The 22,647-nt window shown below is 35.3% G+C and overlaps 1 protein-coding gene across 1 annotated transcript; it reads left to right on the forward strand.

The window, feature by feature from the left end:
- The first annotated feature begins 16,578 nt into the window (after positions 1 to 16,578).
- LOC136204078 (uncharacterized) lies at positions 16,579 to 17,736 on the forward strand. Its single transcript, XM_065995263.1, has 2 exons — positions 16,579 to 16,978; positions 17,060 to 17,736. Exons 1-2 carry the CDS (start codon positions 16,689 to 16,691, stop codon positions 17,556 to 17,558), a joined length of 789 nt encoding a protein of 262 aa, XP_065851335.1. The 5' UTR covers positions 16,579 to 16,688; the 3' UTR covers positions 17,559 to 17,736.
- The last annotated feature ends 4,911 nt before the right edge of the window (positions 17,737 to 22,647 follow it).

Consider the following 22,647-nt stretch of genomic DNA (forward strand, 5'->3'; position numbering starts at 1 on the left):
GTTTTTCGGGGTAACGGCGCAAACCACGGTCTTTTTTTTTGTAATAACAAACCATAAGGGTTTTTTTGGAACAACGTCAAACCACAGGGGTTTTTTTTTGGAATTTACCCATATTTCGGGTTGATTTGATGTGTTAGGGATGCCAACCTAGTTGGGATGTCTGCCACTTAATCGCGTCCTAATCTTTCATGCAAAAAAAAAATTGAAAAAATAATAAAATTTATTTTTAGGATGGAGGAGAATTACATGACATGAATCAATTCTGGAAAGATGAATATGAACCGTTGGATGAAGCCTCAAGATCCGACACAAACATAAATTAATGTCAGAGATAAGACGCAAACTTACTGTACTTGGATTCACGTGCACGACTTTCACACGTGTCTTCCATATTTCCTTCCATTCTTCTCTGCCCCAACCCAATTTCAAATTTTACTTCATTATATCATCTAATATTGCCTACTACTTAATCGAAATTGTCTTTTTAAACAGAACCAACAAATGTGAATTTGATGCCTTTTGGTAATTGTTTTTTTTTTCTTTTTTAAATATGGCCACAATACATTTATATAATTGAATTTTACAGTAAAAAATATTTTTCGTCCTTCATAAAATCTTGATCTTCGTTAATCAATTAAAATTTTAAATTGAAATATATTCACAAAAGTTTTCACATCTAGAATTCTAGAATTTGCTTTCTTCAACAGTTATTTTTCTAATAAATTTTATTATTAATTCAAAATTGGTGAGATAAATTATTTCCGTTTTTAATAAATTCGAAAAACGTATAAATAGCAGAATAATGAGAGCAAATACAATTGAAACGGATAAAGAGATTTCATAAAATATATCAACACTGATTAAAAAAATACAATAAAGAAAAATATAGTAAATTTAATCCGGTGGAAGGATGAAGAATGAACTTTATTCTTGCTCTTCAAAATAGATCCATAAAAGATGAAGATTTGAAGGACCTTGACCGAAAATGTGAAGAGAATAAGAGAAGAAAGGGAGGAGAAGGAGCGCAGCAGCAGTGTTTTTGTAAGATATATTTAAAGTGACTTTACTTACAACTGAAAAATATAAAAAATAGTTAATAATCTTTATATTTTTACTTATTATACTATTATATATATATATATTAAATCTTTAAAATTTATTTTAAAAATCTTTAATCTCTCTATTTATTTGTATATGAAAATACAAAATTATCTTTAATTATAGGCTTAATACCATCCAAGTCTCCTTAAGTTGTCCCAATACTGTAACTGACCTCGAACTTAGACTTGTGACAACTAACCCCCTCAACTTGCTTATTTGAAACAAATAACTATTTAAATAGGTTATTTCAAGAGTTTTTTTTATCCTTTAGTTAATGTATCAGTAGATTAGTTAGATGTAGCAACCGATATTTTGAAATCTTTTAATTCTGATGTAATATTATATTTAATGTTTTTTGGGGTTTAGGAGTTAATTGTTCTAAATAAGTAAATTGAGGAGTCATTTATTCCAATTGAGCAATTTGAGGGGTTATTTGTTCCAAATAAGCAAGTTGAGGGGGTTAGTTATCACAAGTCTAAGTTCGGAGAGTCAGTTGCAGTATTGAGACAACTTGAGAGAGCTAGAAAGATATAAACCTTAATTATATAAATAATTTTGTTTAGTTTTTAAATTTAATCTACATATTTATAATAAAAAAGTATATATACATAAATATATCTAATTTATACATAAGAGCATGGTTGTCATAACCGAATCGGTATCGAAAAAGATAAAGGGTCAAGAGTTAAAGGTTCAACCGATGTTCAACCGGGGTTCATAAAATTCTGTAAAGTACAATATTTTTATTCACATTTATCTTTATAATATAGTAAAATATTTTATTTTTTTAATAAAATAGTAAAATATTATTATTATTATAAAAAAATATACTAATAAAAATATTTCTTTCATATCAACTAATAAAAATATAATCCAATTCAATGCACATAACAATTTAAAAATATAAAATATCTACTTATTTAACTAAATAGTTATTATTATTATTATTAATATTATCTACATATAAATATAACAAAATAAGAGAGTATATATTTTATAATTCAACTCAAAATTATATAATTTAATAGAGTTTTAAATTTTATTTTATATAAATATATAAAGTTTAACAACTTTATTAATATTAACAAAATAAAATACTTTTTGTATAATAATTATCAAAATATAAAATTGAAAAAATAATATAAAATAATAATTCAAATATTTAAATTGTAAATATGATTATGTATTGAATAGTTAATAAATATTATAAGTTGTATATTACTATATATTAGTCTAGTGGTTTTATAAACCTCACATCTCCAGAAATTCTGTTATTTATTCTTTTAATTTTTTATTGAATTTTTTTATTATTTAAAATAATATATTTAAACTAATAGTAAAATTTATATTAATCTTGAAATTTTTTCTCAAAATTATTTTTTATTTATTTATAAATAAAAGGTTCACATTTCTAGTTTTATATCTCTCTCCTAATTTTATAATTTTTATAATATTTTTCATTCGTTTTGCAATAAAACAAATATAATCCAAAATTATTATTGGAAGGTAATTGTTATTTTCATTTTATATAAATAAATAATATAGATTAAATTTTAGTGTATAGTTGAAAAATAAAATAAAAAAAAGTTATAAAACGAAGATGAATAAAAGGAAAGAAATAAAACATGTAGGAATAAAACTGTTATTTTCTAGTAAATCCGGTCAACATTTTTTTTATGAGTTATTTGTAGCTTAAGACTACAAAAGTTTGGAACGCCAATGAGAAATTTTGAAAGTTTGGGTTACAAGCTTTCTAGGGACTACTTATGGACATAAAACGAATATATAACGGATGAGTTATGAATTTTGAGAGAGATTGCTGTAGAAACACAAAATGGAAAACAGACCCAAAATCGTGACTCCTGTTTTGTAGGTTGTTCCAACCATGTTCTTCAAGAATAATAAATATTTTTAGCAATTAATAAAATAAACGCAATGGGTAGAAGGTTGATTATTTTCGGAGTTAACTCGAGTAATGGATATACAAATTGGCTATAAATAGAAGATTAGCTCTTCCTTTCCAAGACTCAGAGGGTGTTTGTTTTAGCTTTTCGGATGAGCGTTTAGTGTTTCACTTCAAACCGCAGAAAATATGCGTTTGGTTATGTTTATATAACCGCAGCGTTTAGCATTTTTTCTGGAAACTGCAGCGTTTTGGAGCGTTTCACGAAAAGCTCCTATTTGGAGTTTTTCATAAACAGCTGTTTGCAGTTATTTGTTATTGACAAAATTATCCTTCTTATTTCCACAAAATATGTTTATTCTTTAACATTATTTATATTTCTACAACATAATTACCGGAAGAACAAGATTTTGTTGCGTTCAATAATTTTTTATTTTTTTATATAGATTATTTTTATTAATTTGTGCAACACATTTTTTATTAATTTGTGCAACACATTTTTTATTTTATAATAGGATAAGGTGCAAAAATATCCCTAACATTTATAGCTAAGAGCAATTTTACCTTTAATGTCTAAAATTGTGCAATTATACTCCTAATGTTGGCAGCCAAAATCAATTTTACCCCTAACATTGACAAGTTGTGTCAATTTGAGAAATAACTTATTAAATTGTCTTATTGGTCATGAATATTGTCATCTACACTTCACATATGTACCGTTTTTTTTATCACCGTTAATAATAGATCACAAACATTATGAGCATTTTTTCATATTTTTCCTTTTATAATTTCATCGTTGATTAATTTAAAACATGTCCATTTTAGACATTTTAAATCCGAACAGCAACAGTTCAATATAATTTTACCAAACACTAGTAATTAAACAGCGAACAACTTACTGCAACTACAAACAGCTAACAGCTTACTGCAACTGCAAACAGCTAACAGCAACCGCAACAGCTATTAGCTAACAGCTGAACCAAACAGGCCCTCAATCAAATCAACAAAAAAAAAATCAAACAAACAATTCATCAATCAATTAAGCTCAATAAAATCATTGCTTATCCTTTCAATTTTGAGTCTACTGCCTTCAAATTCCAAGTTCTATATCTGATTCGATTTTCAATTCTCAAGTCTAGCTCAAAAGCCCAGTTAAGTTCATACTTTCCAATAATTATTTCTTCAATTCCAATCTACACAATTGATTCAATAATCTGTCATTATCATCTTCAACTTTAGTTTCAAACTCCAACTCACAAACCGAAACACTCAAAACCCCATTTTTGTGACGTTTTCTGTTTGTAAACCTCTTGTAACTCATATTTATAATATAATCATTGATCGAATCACCCAGAACCAAACTTTTTGGCAATTATGGATTTCAAAATCAACTAAATTTCCATTAAACAACTATTCTATCGAGCTATTTTCCAAAATTTATTCCAACCGCCATGAGCCACAGTTCACTGCAAAATCGATCTTAATCTTTTCGTTAATATCCAAACTATAGATTTTAGTTTTTATTTCACTCAAAACGATCTCTTGTAGCCATTGTTTCATTACTCAAAGTTTATCATGTTTAATTGATTTTATACTCAAGAGCTGCTGAATCAATTTGATTTTAAAAAACACCATTTTTGGTCCTTCAACTCTTAAAAAACGACACCAGTAAGTCAAATTTCTACAGCAATTCCGACAACTTCCATGTCCAATTTGCAAGCATTCCAGCGACATCAACGTTTATTTCAAGATCTCAACGACAACTTGCGATCATTTCTTTAATTGTATATTTATTTCAATTATCATGACGAACAAGTTATTTCAATTTTATAACTTATATCATGCGCGATCAATTCGTTCATTTCAAATTATGCCTTTCATTTGTAATTTCCTGTTTATTTTCCACTTTTGTAATCAAAACAAAAATGGAAAAATTATGAAATTAATAAAACAAAGAAAAAATAAAAAATATCTTTGTGTTTGGTTTTATTTATTTATAGTAAAAATTTAAACTGGTTGACATGTCAAGTGAAATCGGAGACCTATGAGGATTTTTTTCTATGTTCAATCGTTTAGTTTTTAGAATTGAGGTTTAAACGCATTCGCCGTATTAATTGCAGTTATTTTATCAATTGCTAAAAATATTTATTATTCTTGAGAGAAAATATCTCTAGCAACGGGGCGAATCTTACACCGAGGCTAGAGTAGCAATGATGTAGGGTGAAATCGACTGAGGATTTTAATCTTAAATCCACAAAGAATGCAATCTTCTCAAGCTATACTTGAAGGTTGAGTTAACCCAAAGGATAGAAATCCAAGCTCTCAAGGAGGCTATAAGTTTTAATTCATCAAAGTTAAGAACATTACAAAATATGGGAGTTTAAATACTCTCCCTCAAATCAAAGAGAAAGACCCAAAAGCCTATGAATAGGGTTTTGGTTAACACTTGGCTAAGAGGGTAAAATAGAGAAAATGGTAGTTTAGTAAATAAGTCACAATGGCAATACAGTAAATAGAGTGTTGCAGATATGGTCCCCCAAGGTAAGAACTTGGAGGAGAAGTAGTCTCCAGGTCGAGATACGCCCCGCGTATCGGATCTTACGCCCCGCGTAAAAATGCTCCTGGACTTCAGGAGGTTGGCTCGAGTTCAGTACGCGAGGCGTCCTGCGGAATACGCCCCGCGTTAAAATGCTCCTGACCTGGTGGCTCGGCGTCACGCGAGGCGTACTGTGGATCACGCCCCGCGTCATGAGGCTCCTGGAACTGGGAGGTCTGCGGAGTGAAATCTAAGCGGGGCGCCCAAGGATTGCGCCTTGCGTGTTTATTCTCCTGGAACTTTTCTTGCTTAATGTCAGTAATCACGCCCCGCGTGGCAAGAGATGCGCCCCGCGTCACCAACTGACCTGGTCTTTCATCTAAGACCACCATTCCCACGCCTTGCGTCAGGTTGGACACGCCCCGCGTGTTCTCTGTTTTGGGTCGTTCCTTGCTCTCTTTGAGTGGGTTCTCCCAGGTGGCTTCTAGTAGTTCCGGACTCGGGCTTAGGGATAAGATGCCCTCATCATTCTCCCCTTCTTCGAAAGAGTCGGGCCCCGCCTCGGTGACCTTGGTCGGCAACGTTCCCTCCGGCTTCCACAAGTTAAGGTCTTGCACATTAAAAGAAGGAGACATCTTCCCAAGCCAGTTGGGAAGGGTTAGTTGGTAGGCATTGGCACTCATCTTCTTGGTGATTCGAAACGGACCGTACTTCCTCGGCCTTAATTTACTACTAGGGGCGTGCATGAGTCGCTCCTTCCCCAAATACACCATTACTTCATCCCCCACTTTAAATTGCACATCTCTTCGGTGCTCGTCAACTTTGGCCTTGTTCTTACTATTCTTCTTCTCGATACTATTCCGTACTTATTGGTGCATTAGGTGGTAGTCATTGGCCAAATTCCAGGCTGCCACACTTTTCTCCTCTACCTTCGGAATCTCCCCCAAATCAAGTGAATGGTTAGGGGCCTTGGTGTACACCACTTCGAAGGGTGACTTCCCGGTGGTTGAACTTACGGCTGAGTTATAGGCAAACTCGGCTTGGGCGATCACATAATCCCACATCTTGGGCCGATCTCGGCACTTGCTTCGCAATAGATTTCCCAAAGTCCGATTCACCACCTCGGTTTGTCCATCCGTTTGGGGGTGAGCTGTGGTGCTAAACTTCAAGGTAGTTCCCAAAATAGCCCAAAGAGTTCGCCAAAAGTGGCTAACAAACTTCGTGTCCCGATCCGACACTATACTCTTTCGAACCCCATGTAATCTCACTACCTCCTGGAAGAAGAGCTTAGCAATGGCGGTGGCGTCATTAGTCTTCCGACATGGAATGAAATGAGCCATCTTTGAGAACCTATCCACCACCACGAAGATCGAATCCATTCCCCGTTGGGTCCTTGGCAGCCCCAATACGAAATCCATCGAGAGATCCTCCCAAATAGTTTCCGGAATTGGTAAGTGCATACGTAATCCGGCATTGGTGGCATGCCCCTTGGAGCCTTGACAATTCTCACATCGCTCAACGATATATGCCACATCTTTCCTCATCTTGGGCCAAAAGTACCGGGAACTAACCGCTTCCAAGGTTTTGTCCCTACCAAAATGACCGCCCAACACTCCACCATGTAGCTCTCGGATCACCCTTTCTCGTATAGACGTGTGTGGGAGGCACAGCTGGCTACCCTTCATGAGAAATCCGTCCACAAGCTGATATCCACCCTCTTCGGTGCCTCTTCTACACTTCTCCCATTCAATACTAAAGTCGGTGTCATCTTCGTATTCTCCCTTGATGTGCTCAAAATCTGTCAACTCCAATGCCACTGTTTTCATAAGCGCAACCCTCCGGCTCAAAGCATCCGCCACCTTATTCTGTTGACCCGATTTGTGTAGAAGTCGATAAGGAAACTTATCCACAAACGCGGACCACCTAGCATGCATGGAGCTTCAGATTTGCTTTTGACTTCCCAAGTACTTAAGGGCTTGGTGATCGGTGTACAGCATGAATTCCTTCCCAATAAGGTAGTGCTCCCACGTCTTGAGAGCCCTCACTACCGCATAGAACTCCTTATCATAAGTGGCCCATTTCTGCCTTGAGTCACACAATTTCTCGCTGAAATACGCTATGGGCCTCTTTTCTTGCATTAACACTCCCCCAACTCCAACGCCACTAGCATCACACTCCACCTCAAAGAGCTTCTCGAAGTCCGGAAAAGCTAACACCGGAGTGGTACTTAACTTCTCCTTAATCAAGGCAAAACTATTCTCTTGCTCATCTTCCCACTTGAAACCTCTACCCTTCTTCAAGCATTCGGTCATAGGAGCCACGATAGCGCTGAAATTCCGGATGAACCGCCTATAGAACGTAGCCAACCCGTGGAAACTCCTAATATCCCCAACTGTCTTCGGAGTCGGCCACTCCCGGATAGCTCTCACTTTCTCTTCATCCACACGAATCCCACTCCCACTGACCACAAACCCAAGGAACACCAAGCTCTCCATCACAAAATCACACTTCTTAGTGTTGGCAAAGAGTTGGTTTTCCCGGAGCAAGGTTAATACGGTTCTCAAGTGCTCTACATGCTCTTCTAGGGTCTTACTATGGATGAGGATATCATCAAAGTAGACCACCATAAACTTCCCAATCACCGGACGCAACACTTGGTTCATCAATCTCATGAAAGTACTCGGTGCATTGGTCATCCCGAATGGCATCACTAGCCACTCATATAGCCCATCCCGCATCTTAAACGCCGTCTTCCATTCATCTCCCGCCTTGATTCAAATTTGGTGATATCCACTCCTCAAGTCGATCTTCGAAAAGACCTTGGAACCACTCAACTGATCGAGCATATCATCAAGTCGGGGAATCGGGAACTTGTACCGGATTGTAATCTTGTTGATGGCTCGGCTATCCACACACATTCTCCACGACCCATCCTTTTTGGGTGTCAACAAAGCCGGCACAGCACATGGGCTCATGCTTTCCCTAACATACCCCATCTTAATCAACTCATCCACCTTCTCCTTCATTACCTCACTCTCCTTGGAACTCATCCGGTAGTGGGGAAGACTAGGCAAGCTAGCTCCCGGCACTAGATCAATGTGGTGTTGGATGTCCCGTAGGGGTGGTAATCCATCCGGTAACTCTTTCGGGAAGACATCTCGGAATTCATTGAGTAATCTCCCCACTTCCTCCGGAACCTCTTCAGTTTCACTCCCCACACTTTCCGTTGGTGGGCTCGCCTTCACCATCACTACATAAACCGTTTGACTTTCCTCACACTCGTTAATAAACGCCTTGTGAGTTGGGCAAACAATCAAGGTAGATTTCCCTTTATCTGTGGGCTCCCCCGATAGAGGGGTTAGAACATATCTGATGTCGTCCTTCATAAAACGATAGGTGTTCTTTCTCCCGGCATGGGTGGCGTCTCTATCAAATTGCCACGGACGTCCCAACAGTAAATGACACGCATCCATCTCCACCACATCACAATAAACCTCATCCCGGTACTCCCCTATCTCAAGAGGGACCTTACATCTTTGAGTGACCTTCATTGCTCCGACACCCTTGATCCACCCCACACTATACGGACTAGGGTGCGCCTCAAGCTCCAATCCAAACCTCTTGGCAGCGGTATCACTAATAATGTTCTCTTGGCTCCCACTATCAATGATCACGTTGCACTTCACCCCTTGCACTAGACATCGGGTTCGGAATAATTGGTGTCGTTGATCCGAAGCTATTCGACTTGAGACTAGGAGCCTCCTCACTACGTGTATGGCGTGGCCCCCATCATACTCTTCCCCATACTCATCCTCAACGGGATCACAACAAACATCCCCCTCGTCATCATAGTCTTCGTCATCCTCATACCGCTCAACCACATTGGCACTTCTTCTCTTGGGGCACTCGTTGGAATGGTGACCCGGCTCGTTACATCGGAAGCACTTGAATGGAGCCGGTTTAGCATAAGGGTTGTTACCCCTAGGGGGTTGTGTCGCCTTAAAAGGCCTCACATCTCCGCTAGGTGCTCTTCCCGTACTTGGCACTTTGGGGTCGCTTGAACTTGCGATTCCTTTACCCTTATCAATCCCCTTGGGAGCTCCTCTCCCTCCATAGGTACTCTCGGTTCCAGCCCTTCTATAACCTTCTCGACCCCTCAAACTCAGTTGTGCTTCGGCCTTCAATGCCAAGTTACGAGCATCTTGCACCCGAATGACCATTTGCATCCCAATCCGATCTTGGATGTTGTACCTCAATCCTTCAAGATACCTTGAAGTCTTATGGCTTTCGGTTTCCGATAAGTTAGCCCTTGCCGAAAGCCGCAAGAACTCCGAGGTGTACTCGTGCACACTTCTAGCGCCTTGAGAACAATTCCGATAGGAACTGTAGATGTACTGCTCATAATCGGGTGGTAGAAACCGTTCCCGCAACATCGACTTCATCCTCAACCAAGACCTAATCGGTTCCCTTCCTCCTCTTTTTCTCCCTTCCTTAACATTATCCCACCAAACTGACGCTCCTCCTTTCAATCGGTAAGCAACTAGACGAACCTTCCTATCTTCCGGTATTCCCGAATAATCAAAGAACCGCTCCACTTCTAGCAGCCAATCGAGGAAGCCCTCTATATCAAGTTCTCCCCCAAATGAAGGTAAGTCCACTTTCAGTTTGAAAGCGTCATCCCGCTCAAAGTTACCACCACACTCCCTTCTCATATTCGGCTCTCTAACATATCCGCCTCTCCCATTACCTCGGCCTTCATACGGATCATTCAAACCCACATTTTCTCTCTCGTAACCACCTACAACATCATTATGCACAATATCCATATTCCCAGCACGCACATGCGCGGGACCAACAACATCATTCACATGCACATCATGTCTAGGCCTACCATTCATGGCATTTTCATCAATTCTAATCCCCATATTCCTAGCAATCCTAGGCATATCATAATCATCAAAGAACTCCCCATCACTATCACTATCCACATTTCTAATGGTTATGGGATTAGTCCGCCTTACCTCTTGAACCCGAGGGTCCATCACTTGTGGTGCATAGGTGATCCGTGGTGGTGGTGTTGGTTGCCTTTCAAGTAGACGGTGGGTTTGTTCTTCTTGTCTCCGGTGAGGCTCTCCGGCGGGTTGGATTTGACTATTCCGAAACTCAAGAATAAGTCTCTCCGTATCTAGACGTCGTTCTCTTCGTTCCGTTTTTTGCCTCTCTTCCAACTCACTCATCTTGTCATTTATGGCTTTCAAGATTGATTCTAGAGCTTCAAGCCTTTGTTCTTGAGTTCCAATGGTGTCGGTGGTGATACGTGGTTGAACCATCTCCGAGAAGAAGTCTCCGATCAAGGAAAACGACTCGGCTCTGATACCAACTGATGTAGGGTGAAATCAACTGAGGATTTTAATCTTAAATCCACAAAGAATGCAATCTTCTCAAGCTATACTTGAAGGTTGAGTTAACCCAAAGGATAGAAATCCAAGCTCTCAAGGAGGCTATAAGTTTTAATTCATCAAAGTTAAGAACATTACAAAATATGGGAGTTTAAATACTCTCCCTCAAATCAAAGAGAAAGACCCAAAAGCCTATGAATAGGGTTTTGGTTAACACTTGGCTAAGAGGGTAAAATAGGGAAAATGGTAGTTTAGTAAATAAGTCACAATGGCAATACAGTAAATAGAGTGTTGCAGAAATGGTCCCCCAAGGTAAGAACTTGGAGGAGAAGTAGTCTCCAGGTCGAGATACGCCCCGCGTAAAAATGCTTCTGGACTTCAGGAGGTTGGCTCGAGTTCAGTACGCGAGGCGTCCTGCGGAATATGCCCCGCGTTAAAATGCTCCTGACCTGGTGGCTCGGCGTCACGCGAGGCGTACTGTGGATCACGCCCCGCGTCATGAGGCTCCTGGAACTGGGAGGTCTGAGGAGTGAAATCTACGCGGGGCGCCCAAGGATTGCGCCTTGCGTGTTTATTCTCCTGGAACTTTTCTTGCTTAATGTGAGTAATCACGCCCCGCGTGGCAAGAGATGCGCCCCGCGTCACCAACTGACTTGGTCTTTCATCCAAGACCACCATTCCCACACCTTGCGTCAGGTTGGACACGCCCCGCGTGTTCTCTGTTTTGGGTCGTTCCTTGCTCTCTTTGAGTGGGTTCTCCCGGGTGGCTTCTAGTAGTTCCGGACTCGGGCTTAGGGATAAGATGCCCTCATCAAGCAATGGATTGTATTCACTTTATTTGCGAGCTTCAATTAAATGCTCGGGTCATTTAGCTTCTTTGTCCACTTGATATGGTCGTTTAGAACATCCATCTTTTCTAGTTGTTCATTGTTTTATTACGTTTAAATAATATTCCATCTTCTAATTCAAAGCAATCTTCCTATTCATCCTACTATATTAATAAAAATCACTAATTGCCATTTACTTTGTCTAACATGTTAATTTGGTGGAGTATAAACATCTTTATGGGATGAATAGTTGTGGGTGGAATTGTTCATCCCGATTATACTTGTCAATTGAATAAGTCATTGTACAGCCTGAAATAGGTTTCCAAAATGTAGCATAAACAGGTTACATATGCTTTATAGTCTATAGGCTTCACATGATCCAAGTCTGATGTCTCACTTTACTTCTCTTGTTCCGTTGATGTTCAAGTGTTTTGTTTTATCTATGTTGATGATCTTCTTCTTATGGGCTCTAATCAATCCATGTTTGATTCCACCATGCTTAAATTGCAAAACATGTTTGCCATTCATAATTTAGGGTTATTATCATATTGCAAGGCATAGTGTCTTTTTTCATCAATCTAAATATGTGAATAACTTATTCAACGACTCAAATGGTGGGAAACAAAGGTATTTCTAGTCATATGTGTGTTAAGGAGAAATTTATATATGGTTAGGGTCACATCCGACTAATTATCGTGGCATCCTTGGAAGTTTACAGTATTCGACTTTGATCCGACTTGATATTTCTTTTACTTATGAATAAATTGTCACAATCTGTGAATGCACCTACCTTGGTTCATTAGGCAAGGTGTCAAACATTTTTTCTGTTACATACAAAAGTCCAACCTTTGGCTCTCCACACATAATCGGCCTCCACTTCTTCTACATGGTTATACTGATGCTGATTGGGTTGGTAGATCGCAAATCCACCACTTGGTATGCCATTTATTTGGGGTGCAATTTAGTCTCTTGGAGCTACAAGAAGTAGAAATATGTAGTTCGATCTTCTATGGAGGCTAAGTATCATGCACTAGCTAGTGGTGCATCTCAGGTTGGTTGGTCACAAATTCTTTTTCTTGAACTTGGTATTTCTTTGGCTCATCCACAACGACTCTTCTGTGACAATTTGTCGGCTACCTATTTTAGGGTAAATCCCATTTTTCATAATCGAAGCAAACACTTAAAAGGTTAATTTATTTTTTGTTCGTGACAAATATTAGTTGTCTTCTTCGTATTCCATTTCTACCTACATTGGACCGAGTTGATGACATCTTCACCAAACTCTTGTGTAATGATCGATTTTCTTTTTTTTTGAGACAAGTTAAGCATTTGTTTCTCACATGCTTAACTTTAGAGAGGGTAATAGGATATTAGCATCACAAGAGAATATTCTTGTATATAATAAGATATTAGTATCCAAATTATTCTTGTATAAGCCACATTTCATAGAACTATCATATAAATCTCTTAACAAGAGAGGACATTGCTATTGTTGGAGAGAAAAGAAGAATATAAGAAGTAAAAGTAATTGGTATAACAAAAATTTCTCTTTAATTTATGCTTCTTCACTTTTAGCTTATACAAGATAACTATTTATAGTACATGAAATGTAACTATTACAAACCTAATAAATAAACTTAATGACTCTTAATGACTAATTAAGAATTTAACTTAACTTCTAATAAGTAAACTTAACTTCACATAACTTCTCATAAGTTATTCTAAAGTAACTTAAGTAACTCTAATAGTTATAAGTGAACTTAAAGACTTTATTAATTATAAATTTATTATTTCAACACACCCCCTTAAACTTATAGTTTTTTATCCTTTAGTAACACCGAAAACATTCCTTAATATGCTGACATCTTCAAACTTCATTATCATTGAGCTCTTCACTCTAGCCGCCACCATACCAATTATTATCTTCATCACTTTCTTCTTCCTCGTTATCATCGTCGTCTTCCTCATTATCCTAGTTACCATCAGCATCACTATTATCAATGTCAACTGGTATTTTGGGTTTTTATCATATTGCACCTTCTACGTGAAGTTGACACAATATTACTCATGCCAATGCCCTCAAGTTCTTTCACTCTTTCCTTTCTCTTTTTAACTACCTTGCTTTCTTTTTCATATGTGTTTGATGACAATCCTTCTTTGGAAAATGTCTCCTTCAATTCCTTCATTAGCTTGACCTCACATTTGTTCTCAGGCACATGCTTGATTTTTTTGTAAATTACTGGAGGTACACTCATCCCACGTGATTTGGTTACAGGTTTTAGATGCTCAACGTCTTTACCATACGCTGGTGTTGAAACTTCCTTTTCCTTGACATGTTTTTCAGCAGATGATTGAGAATTGCTATCATTAGAGGCATTCCCAGTGCCTTCTGCACCACTTTTATCCTTCGTTGTTTCTTCCACAGGCTTGCTTTGCTTCTTGCCTGATGCATTGACTTCTTTTTTAAGCCTCTTCCTCTTTTTAGATACTTCATAATGTTGCACCTTTTGCTTTGCACTAATTTTATTCTTTGGTTTTACTTCATCTTCGTTAGCCTCATCACTGTCTCTTTCTAAAGGCTATGAATTCTCATCAGCCCATAGCAATGCATCATCTAACTGATTGCTTATATATTTCTTGTATGGATCAAGTGCAAATTTATCAAGTCCAATATCTTCCTCTAAAAGTCGATGAAGACATACCATTGTAATTTCCTCATAATTGGCTTTAATATAGGAAGCTCTCTTCAACATGCCATTGCTAATGATGCTCTTACTTAGAATTTCTTTCTTCTTACTGACTGAATCAGTTTTTTCTCTGTTCTTTAATCTGTCCTCATGGGCTTGTAACGAACCCAAGAGTTGATCTACAGACATAGTCTCTAGATCCTTTGATTCTTCAATGGCAGTCACCACGTAATCAAATTTCTAAGTTAAAGAACGGAGGATTTTTTCTATCACAAGAACATCGTCCATTTTTTTTCTCCATATCTCTTCAACTGATTCACAATTACCAAGGTTCTACTAAAGAACTCATCAATTTTCTCTGACTCCTTCATCTTGAGTTTCTCATACTCACTTCTCAAGGTTTGCAAATGCACATTGACTACTTTAACTTTCCCCTTAAAGGAATTTTCGAGAATCTCCCATGCCTCCTTTGTTGTTCTTGCAGTCGAAACTTTCACGAACGTGTTCTCATCGAGACACATATGGATTAGAGAGAGTGCTTGTTGGTCGTTCTTCTTTAAATTCTTCAAATTTCCTTTTGGAGGAGCCGTCAATTTCGCCTCATTCTCTGGCTGATCATATCCGGTTTCTACCATTCCCCATGCATCTTGAGAACCAAACAAAGCCTTCATTCTAATACACCAATTATCATAGTTCTCCTTTGACAATTGTTTGTATGGGATCATTCCATTCATCATGGTAAGAGAATTTTTGTCTTACTCTGATATCAATTTGTTAGAGAGAAAAAGAAGAATATAAGAAGTGAAAGAAAGATATGAGTAGGGATGAGCAAAACCGAACCAAAAACCAAACCAAATTGCAATTTGGTTTGGTTAGGTTCTTGTTTTTCTACAACTTCGGTTTTCGGTTTGGTTTGGGTGTATAAACTGAAAAAACCAAAAAACCGAACTAATTATAATTTAGTTAAACCCAGCCCACTATAATTAAACCTAAATTAATCATAATAATTTAGTTAGACCAACCTAGCTCACTACAATATTTACTACTAAGTCCAATTTATAAAACAAACTAAAACATTTTTAAGTTGGCAGACAAAAAATTCAAAAACGGAAGAACTGCATTTCACTACACTACTTCACACCACCATATACCCAATCCTAACTCCACTTTCTATCTCTCTACTATTAATATTAATTAATAATTATAGATTTGGAATAGAATTTTATGGTGAGATTTTAATTATTTTATATGAATTATATTAGAATTATGAAAAAAAAGTTACAGAAAGATTATTTTGTGATTTTTTTTAAATTTGTAACTTGTAATTTAGAATTATGAAAAAATGTTACAGGACTACATTAATTCAAGATTTTTTTAGTTTGTAACTAAAGCAAAACTGACAGATGTAAATAAATCTCTAATTTGGTTTAGAACTGAATGGGACCGAACCAAACCGAATAGTTCGATTTGTTTTGAACTGAACCGAATTGCAATTCGGTTTGGTTCGGTTTACAAAAGTTGCCCTTATTTAGTTTGGTTCTATTCGGTTTGGTTCGATTTTTAAACCGAACTGGACCATGCTTACTCCTAGGTAGGAGAAAGCTTTACTTAATTTTATTTCTCTTTAATTTATGTTTATAGTACATGAAATATAACTATTACAAACCTAATAAATAAATTTAATGACTTTTAATGACTAATTAAGAATTTAACTTAACTTCTAATAAGTAAATTTAACTTCACATAACTTCTCGTAAGTTATTCTAAAGTAACTTAAATAACTCTAATGGTTATAAGTGAATTTAAAGACTTTATTAATTATAAATTTATTATTTCAACGGCTATTACATCGGAAAAAGAAACAACGCTCAATACGGATTTTACTTTATTTTTAAAGAAGAAAATGTTTTTTTTCTTTTTAATATATATGCACACATAATAGTAAAAATTAATAATAGCAAAAGAGAAAACAAAACAAAATGTATTAATTATTCAAGAAGCAACTGACATTGATGAATAAAATACAAAAAGTACAAATTTATTTTTTATTATTGGATTCATTGAGAGTTTCCAAGGCCATAAAAATAATAACAAATAATTTAAGCTAGGATTTTTATTTGTTGAGATTACGCATATTAGTGTTGAGTTTTAGAGTTCCATCTAATCTAAATCTAATCATCTTCCTTTTGGGGTTTCCGTTTATCATCATCATCATCTTGGGTCGTCTTCTTCGAAATGCAGGCTCCAGATCAGATCCAGAACAGCCAGCAATTCGTGCAAATTGAAGATTGCTGCTTCCCCAATATTCCAAATCTAAGTCATTCCATTCCCTTCACTCATCAATTGTTTCACCAACAGGATGAGACATTATTGCACCCTCAATTGCAACAACCGCCGCCGGACTCACCAGTTTTTCCGGTCAAATTCAAGCTGGACCTCCACAAAAGTGTCCCAGAACCGCCCCAAGTAACGCTTCCTGGTTGGCATCCGCAGCAAGATTCTACCTGCATCAAACAACCCTTCTGGTAATTTTCTCTTTCGGAGCTTACTCACACTCACTTGTTCATATCATATCATATCTCTTAGTTTATTCAATTTGCTTCCAGGAAACAGCTCAGTAATAAGCAACATTGCGAAAATGAAGAGCAACATTTTGAGGTAAACAAAAGCAAGGATTTGGAGAATAAAAACAGACTTTTCGGTGAGCTTGAAGCTATTTATATTCAAACGGCTTCTGATGCCCAAAATACGGCTACCATTAATCATGTGTCGGAGATTTCCACTGCTACACTTAAGAAGAGGAAAAGGAGAAAATTGAAGGAAAATTTGAGTTCAATGGCTGGATTCATGGAAAGTTTTGTGAAGCAAATGATGGATCACCAAGAAATGTTGCATAATAAGTTGTTACAAGTGATAGAAAATTTGGAAAAAGAGAGGTCAGAGAGGGAAGAAGAAAGGAGACGCCAACAGACTGCAAACTACAATAGAGAAGCTATAACCAGAGCACATGAGTACTCACTTGCTTCAACTAGAGAAGCACAAATTGTTTCATACATTGAAAAAATTACAGGCGAAAGCATCAATCTTCCTGTCACTCAGATCTAAAACTTGCTCTTACTTTGATTTCAAATTCAAGTGATCCATGTTTTTGGAACAAGAAGATCGAAGCAAGTGGCGATTGAAATTGGAGATTTCTATTACATTAATTTTCATATACAGAAATGCGATTCTTTCCGCAAAATTAATTGAATTTAGTGCCAAATGATATTCATATATTTTCTGCTATTCATTTCATTTTTTTTTTTTTTTTATATATTGGTTTTTGCTCTGAATTAAACGATTATTCAGCTGTCTATAATATCCTTATCCTTAGGTTAGCCTTCGGATCAAGGAATCCAAAGCTACGGGGTTGAAGGTAATTTTCCAATTTTCCAATTGTTGGTACGGCCTCGTAGTTGCCTTTTTTCCTTAAATCAGTAAAAGCCTTTGCATTCCATCTATTAACAGACCGTTTCTATTTCTTTTTGTTAGTGGTTGTTTTAATCATTATATTTACTAGGTTAAATTGCTTTGTAAATTGCGAATTATATTTTTCAACTAACTTAGAATTAACTTCAACTACATATAATTACCAATTGCAATTGATTATTATGTATTTAAAATCAACAAAAACTTACATGATGTTGGAAATCAACAATAAGCTTGGATTGATTCTTGAAAGTGATGTTGGAGATGAAGTTTGAATGAAATGAGATGAGAAAATAAAGAGATGAACTTTGGATTGTGATTTTATGTTGTGTTATTAGTTATATACTAGTCGAAAACCCATGCGATGCACGGGATATGAAACTTTTATATAATTTAGATAAATAAATAAATTGACATATTTACTTTTAAATAATTTTATATCATGCTATGAAAAAAATTTATATTATGTATATTTGAAATTAATATATATTTTTTAATGATAATTCAAATTAAATTAATTTTAGAAATAATTGACTACTTTTTTTTATAGAATTTTAACTAAAGATGAATGCTTTATTTATTTTTATAAAATTCAATGATTTGTACTTTTTAGGAATTTCAATACATTTTCATATTCCAAATATTCTGTGAAACAATAATAATAAAATAGCAGATTAATTAAGAAATATATTAGAATATAATAAAAAAAACCAAAAATTGAATTAAACTATAATTAAAATTAAATATTATATTTACGATATAAAAGAATTACAATATAGGTTAAACAAAAATTGAATTAAACTACAATTAAAATTAAATATTATTTCTACAATACAAAAGAATTACAATCTATGTTAAAATGGAAACACAATCAATATATTATTCTATAAACTATTACAATCAATACTTTTCTAATGTTGCATATGAAGAAACTTTATCAATTCAATATGTTACATATAAAAAAATAAAATTTGTAAGAATTAGTCACAAATTCATCTTGATGATAATTATTTTGGTTGATGGAATTTCATGATCACCAAGTATTCGAATTCAATTATTCATTCTGCTACAATAACTCAATATATCTAATTGAATCAGTTTAAGATGATGATTTCTCATATTTTCATCTCGTAATATCTCATCAAGACATTCGATCAATTTGTTCTTCATTCTTTCACTATATAGAATATCAGCCATACTCGTAGATATCACTTATTTGACTTCATTAATATTTTCTAATAATTATATATTCTTGAATTTTGTAAGTAAGAAAAACAAACAAAAGAATTGAAAAAAAAATGAAGGGACGAAAAAGATAATTAGGAGAGAACCATCTTCCTCTCGTTTTTTTTTTAAATAAGAGAGAATGTCTACATAAGCGTATAAAGAGGAGAGTGAAAATATTTTTTTCCTATTAATTAAACATTTTATTTTTTCTTAATGAAGTATTAAGTCCATAAATTAATTTTAGTTAAATAGAATTAAATCGCAATTGTAACCACTCAGTACAAAAAAAAAAGCATTTTATAATTAATATGTGAAATTAATTATATTAATTAGAATCATTATGCTCAACATTTGAGAATACGAAGAGATTCAAATAATAATATTTTCTTAATTAATATTTTTCAATAATTTGTCCTATGATCATATTTCATTTTCATCTGTTAAAAACTCTTGAAATACTAACAATTTTGTACGAACCATAATATAATAGTTAAAAATTATATAAGCCAATGTTGCAAAAGCAATTATCTCAATATCCATAATTAATGTACATTTTTAGGATTTTGAGCATCAAAATTTATTTTTATTTACCTTGATTTTGAATTCGTATCTAGCATAATCCACATTCTTCAAGAATAAACATCTTATCAAGCGTATTAGACGCTTACAATCTCCTTGTCTAAAAAATTGGGAAAAAAATAACTTCTTGATAATAATATTAATAATAATATAACATAATTTATATTGAAATAAACTTCATTGTAAGTATAATATTCCAATATCTCTTTAATATTTTATTTAATATGTCTCAAACTTCAATGAACAACTATCGTGTGAAACTTTATATCTATTTGCACCAAAATGCATAAAAATAAAAAAATACAATCCATATCAATTAGCTAAACTCAAACTAAAAAAATGAGTGGATTTCAATATGTTCCGAATTAGAAAAATTAATCTAACTTCAATTAAAACTAAAAATTGAGTTCATAAAAAACCAAAAATTCAAATTTTAGTTAGAGTTAATAATCAAAACGATAACACCTAGGAACATATACTAAAAAAGAATGCAAATATACAAAATCTTTATTTTAGTCATTTTGAAAATAAATAAATAAAAAAAACATGGATAAGGTAGCGAGAGGTATGGTATCTGGATAACGACAGAAATGGAATTTCATCTCTGAAAGATAAAACTATAACAACAATTGTTTAATAAAAATAAAACAACAGCACAATTGAGAAAGCCAAAAATTGAGTTCATATAAAGCCGAAAATCTAAATTTTAGTTAAGAGTTAGTAATCGAAACGATAACACCTAGCAACATATACTAAAAAAGAATACAAATTGACAAAATCTTTATTTTAGTCATTTTGAAAAAAAAAAGACAAATAAAAAAGAAAACATGGATAAGGTAGCGAGAGGTATGGAACCTGGGTAACGACATAAATGGAATTTCATCTCTAAAAAATGAAACTATAACAATTATTGTTTAATAAAAAGAAAACAACAACACAATTGAGAACAAAAATAACTACAACATATGAAAAAAAATCGAATAATTACCTTGAGAAACATAAGAATTTCTTGTAATTTTTGACACTTTTGTATTTTCCGGTTTTAGTTGTTCATGCATCTTCTATTTCTGTCGGATTTCTTCAATTGAAGCTATCAGTTTGGAAAAAAAAAGACAAATAAAAAGAAAACATGGATAAGATAGCGAGAGGTATAGAACCTGGGTAACAACAGAAATGAATCTGAAAGATGAAACTATAACAACTATTGTTTAATAAAAATAAAACAACAACATAATTGAGAATAAAATAACTATAACATATGAAAAAAATCGAATATTTACCTTCAGAAATATAATACTATCTATCGTGACCAATGAATATAATGGTGGAATACTATCTATCATGCTTTATATAGAAGTTTATTTGTGACTTTTGGATTTCCTTTGCTTTGTGTTTTTTCATCTTCCCGTAACTCTTGCTTTCTTTTATTATTTTAATTAATAGGCTAATAATTATTTAATATATTATAAATATAAATTTGTTATTTTTAATTAATTAAATATTTATTTTTAATCTGATTTTTTACTATGTTGGCAACTCATCAAAAAGACCTCTAAAACACTTCTTCTCATTTCTCTCTGCTTCCGTAATTATATATAGTATAGATTTATTTTTATTTTTTTACCTTAAAAAATAACTTTGACCGAATTTTTTTATTATTATTCGATCTTAGTATTTACTTTTAATTATTTTAAAATAATTTTTTTAAAAAAAATAGAATGTTTATGTATTTGTTTATTAGTTTTTTTCTATTTCATCATCTTTTGATTTTAATTGTTGTAGTAATTGTGATGTAGATTAAAATCGACTGGAGGTTTTAATCGTAAACCAACAAAGATTACAAACTTCTCAAGCTTAACTTGAAGGTTGAATAAACCCAAAAGGAATGAATCCTTGCTCCAATGGAGGCTTCAAAATATAATATTCATCAAAGTTACTCAACATTACAAAAGATGGAGAATATATACTCCTTCCAAATCAAAGATAATGACTAAAAGGCCACCCCTAGGATTACCAACAACTAAGGAGCCCTAGGGGTAAAATAGGAAATGCATAAAGATAGATATTAGGGTAAATAAGTTCAATGGCAAAGAGGTAAATAGTAGAGTGGCAAAACAGTAATAAAGAAGGTGGCAGATCTTGTCCTCAACAAGAAGAACTTGGGGAGGAAGTATTCTCCAGGTCCGATACGCCCCGCGCCTACGAGCTACGCCCCGCGTGGATGTGCTCCTGAACTTGAGGTTGCTGGCTCGAACTCAGTACGCGAGGCGCCCAGTAGATTACGCCCTGCGTCAAGATTACGCCCCGCGTCTTGCGACATACGCCCCGCGTACTCGACCTCCTGATCTGAACTCTCATCCGAGGCTGGATCCACGCCCTGCGCCTCGCCATACACGCCCCGCGTGTATGACCTCTTGGGTTGTTCCCCCGACTTCGAGTCCTTCACGCCTCGCGTCCCAGTGGACACGCCCCGCGTGCTCTGTTCTTCGCCCTTTCCTTCCTCCCTCTCGGTTAGCTTTCTACGGGTCCCATCCTTCAACTCCGGTTCAACCTTTAGGGACCGGATGTCCTCATCATACTCTCCTTCTTTAGAGGAGTTGGGCCCCAACTCAATGTTAGTACAAGGATGACTCTCCCCCAAGGTTGATGCTCCGCTCTCCCCACTAGCAATGCTCATCTCTTGGGTCGGCTCACCCACACCTAACAACCCGACGGGCTGCTCAACGCAGGTCTCTTCTAGCGGTGTCGGTTCCTGGCTAGGGTACGCAATCAATGCCGCTTTCTTTTCTCCCTTAGTAGGACCCGTCAACGGTATGAGAATATACTTGGCCCCATCTTTGAAAACGGTGTACGTGTTGTCCCGTCCCGCATGTGAGGCGTCACGGTCGAATTGCCAAGGCCTCCCAAGAAGCAAGTGATA

Source organism: Euphorbia lathyris, chromosome 8, assembly GCF_963576675.1.
Source record: "Euphorbia lathyris chromosome 8, ddEupLath1.1, whole genome shotgun sequence".
Taxonomy (NCBI): domain Eukaryota; kingdom Viridiplantae; phylum Streptophyta; class Magnoliopsida; order Malpighiales; family Euphorbiaceae; genus Euphorbia; species Euphorbia lathyris.

Coding starts and splice junctions, on each gene's coding strand:
- LOC136204078 (XM_065995263.1), top strand. CDS start 16,689: ATGCAGGCTCCAGATCAGATCCAGAACAGCCAGCAATTCGTGCAAATT. Junction 16,979..17,059: donor TGCATCAAACAACCCTTCTG/GTAATTTTCTCT, acceptor ATTTGCTTCCAG/GAAACAGCTCAGTAATAAGC.